The 1,890-nt window shown below is 40.8% G+C and overlaps 1 protein-coding gene across 1 annotated transcript in view; it reads left to right on the forward strand.

The window, feature by feature from the left end:
* Positions 1 to 16: 16 nt before the first annotated feature.
* The window catches only part of LOC106880976 (probable basic-leucine zipper transcription factor Q), a 49,676-nt gene continuing 47,802 nt past the window's right edge, over positions 17 to 1,890 (forward strand). Inside the window, exon 1 of the mRNA XM_052969453.1 lies at positions 17 to 1,583. Within this exon, the coding sequence (XP_052825413.1) occupies positions 100 to 1,583 (1,484 nt within the window). The 5' untranslated portion in view covers positions 17 to 99. The remainder of the gene's footprint in view (positions 1,584 to 1,890) is intronic.

Consider the following 1,890-nt stretch of genomic DNA (forward strand, 5'->3'; position numbering starts at 1 on the left):
ATTGGCTGGGCCAACGGTTTCAGAAGTAGCAGGCTGGGCGAGAACTGCACCAACTTCACGATCGTCGGAGGTTCGCAACGGGTGATCAGTGGAGGACGGATGGTGGACAAAAGCCACAGCAACTATAACGATACCAGTAATAAACTTAATACTACTAATACTACTAATAATATTTTAATTAGCAATAACAACAATTATAATAATAATAATAATAATAGAAATATTAACAACAGTCCGTCTATCAACGACAACAATAATAATAATAATGCTAATAATAATATTAATAGTAACAGAGATAATGTTGGTTGCTTCGGCAGGAGTATTATCAAAGCTGGGTCGAGAATTGTCCGTGCCGATCGGACATTAGGACAGCAAAATTCCGATGTCCTTTGGTCACCTGGCTTGTCGCGATTGTCTGAAGTAACGGAATCGAGAGATTCTTCTGTCAATGTTCAGGGAGTTTCCGGATCGAATTTGAATGGCAACAGTTTGAGTAGTCTGGCAGGACACAATCTCGGTAACTGTCGTGTGTTTATAGACCATCACCAGCCGAATACGCTGAATGTGGGTTCGAATCTAGTTATCAACTCGAAAACGCGAAATTTGCCCTCGCAGGTCGGCCAGCCGAAGCAATGCACTGCTGTTCTTCTTGGGACAGTAGGACAGCTCTCCAAATCGGCGGTGACAGCTGCTGCTCTGCAGCAGTCCCTGCTTTCGGGTGCAAGTGGCAATAATTGCAGTAACACCTTGAGTGCACTCAATTCGGTGACGGCGACGCCGCTGTCGCAGGTTTTTGTGTTGCAAACTTTGGGACAGGAACAACAACAAAAACAACAACAGAAAGAACAACAACGACAGCAGCAGCAGCAGCAGCAACAACAACAACAACAACAACAAACACTGCAGTTGCATAACAGTTTAAATCTAAGGGACAATGTGCCGTTGCAGTTTTATCAAGGTTCTGTCGAGTCAGCAAACTACGTCCAAACCCAGCTGCAGCAGCAACAACAACAACAACAACAACAACAGCATATTCAAGCGCAATTGCTTCTACAACAACAACAACAACAACAACAACGGCAGCAGCAGCAGCAACAAGAAAGACTGCAACAACAAAACCAACAACATCTGCAATTATTACAACACCACCACCACCAACAACAACAACAACAACAACAGTTATTACATCAACAACTTCTGCAACAACAACAACAACAACAACAACAGCAGCAACAACAACAACAACAACAACAACAACAACAACAACACCAGCAGCAGCAGCAGCAGCAACAGCAGCAACAGCAGCATGTGTACGCTGAGAACAGAGAAAATTGTCCAACGATGTTTGGAATAAATGGTAAACCACGTCTCGTGGTGAAACCGTTAGAGACCCGAGTCCAACACCAAACTGTTGATACATCGGTGCTGGATCTATGCGATGCCATGGCACTGTCGCCAGACATGCCAGTCACCGCCAAATGCTACCCTAAACCTGTATATTCCTATAGCTGTCTCATAGCGATGGCTTTGAAAAATAGCAAAACTGGGAGTTTACCGGTCAGTGAGATTTACAACTTCATGACGTAAGTAAACATTATTATTATTATTATTATTATTATTATTTTATGTTTGACTTTTGTTTTGCATTTGTACAAGTTGGATCCAAGTCTCACCCAGAGACCTCAAGAGACAACAAGTTAGAAGTTCATGTAGGTGTTATGCCTAGGGTACCATATATTTGGATTTGTACAGTTTTGTTCAAGTGAATGTTTAAGAAACCATAAGAAAATTATGTTTGCTTTAAAATTTGAGATCACATAGACAGTATTTATTATTATTATTATTATTATTATTATTATTATCATTATTATTATTATTATTCAGTAGTTT

The sequence above is a fragment of the Octopus bimaculoides genome, chromosome 7 (genome assembly GCF_001194135.2).
Source record: "Octopus bimaculoides isolate UCB-OBI-ISO-001 chromosome 7, ASM119413v2, whole genome shotgun sequence".
Lineage (NCBI taxonomy): Eukaryota > Metazoa > Mollusca > Cephalopoda > Octopoda > Octopodidae > Octopus > Octopus bimaculoides.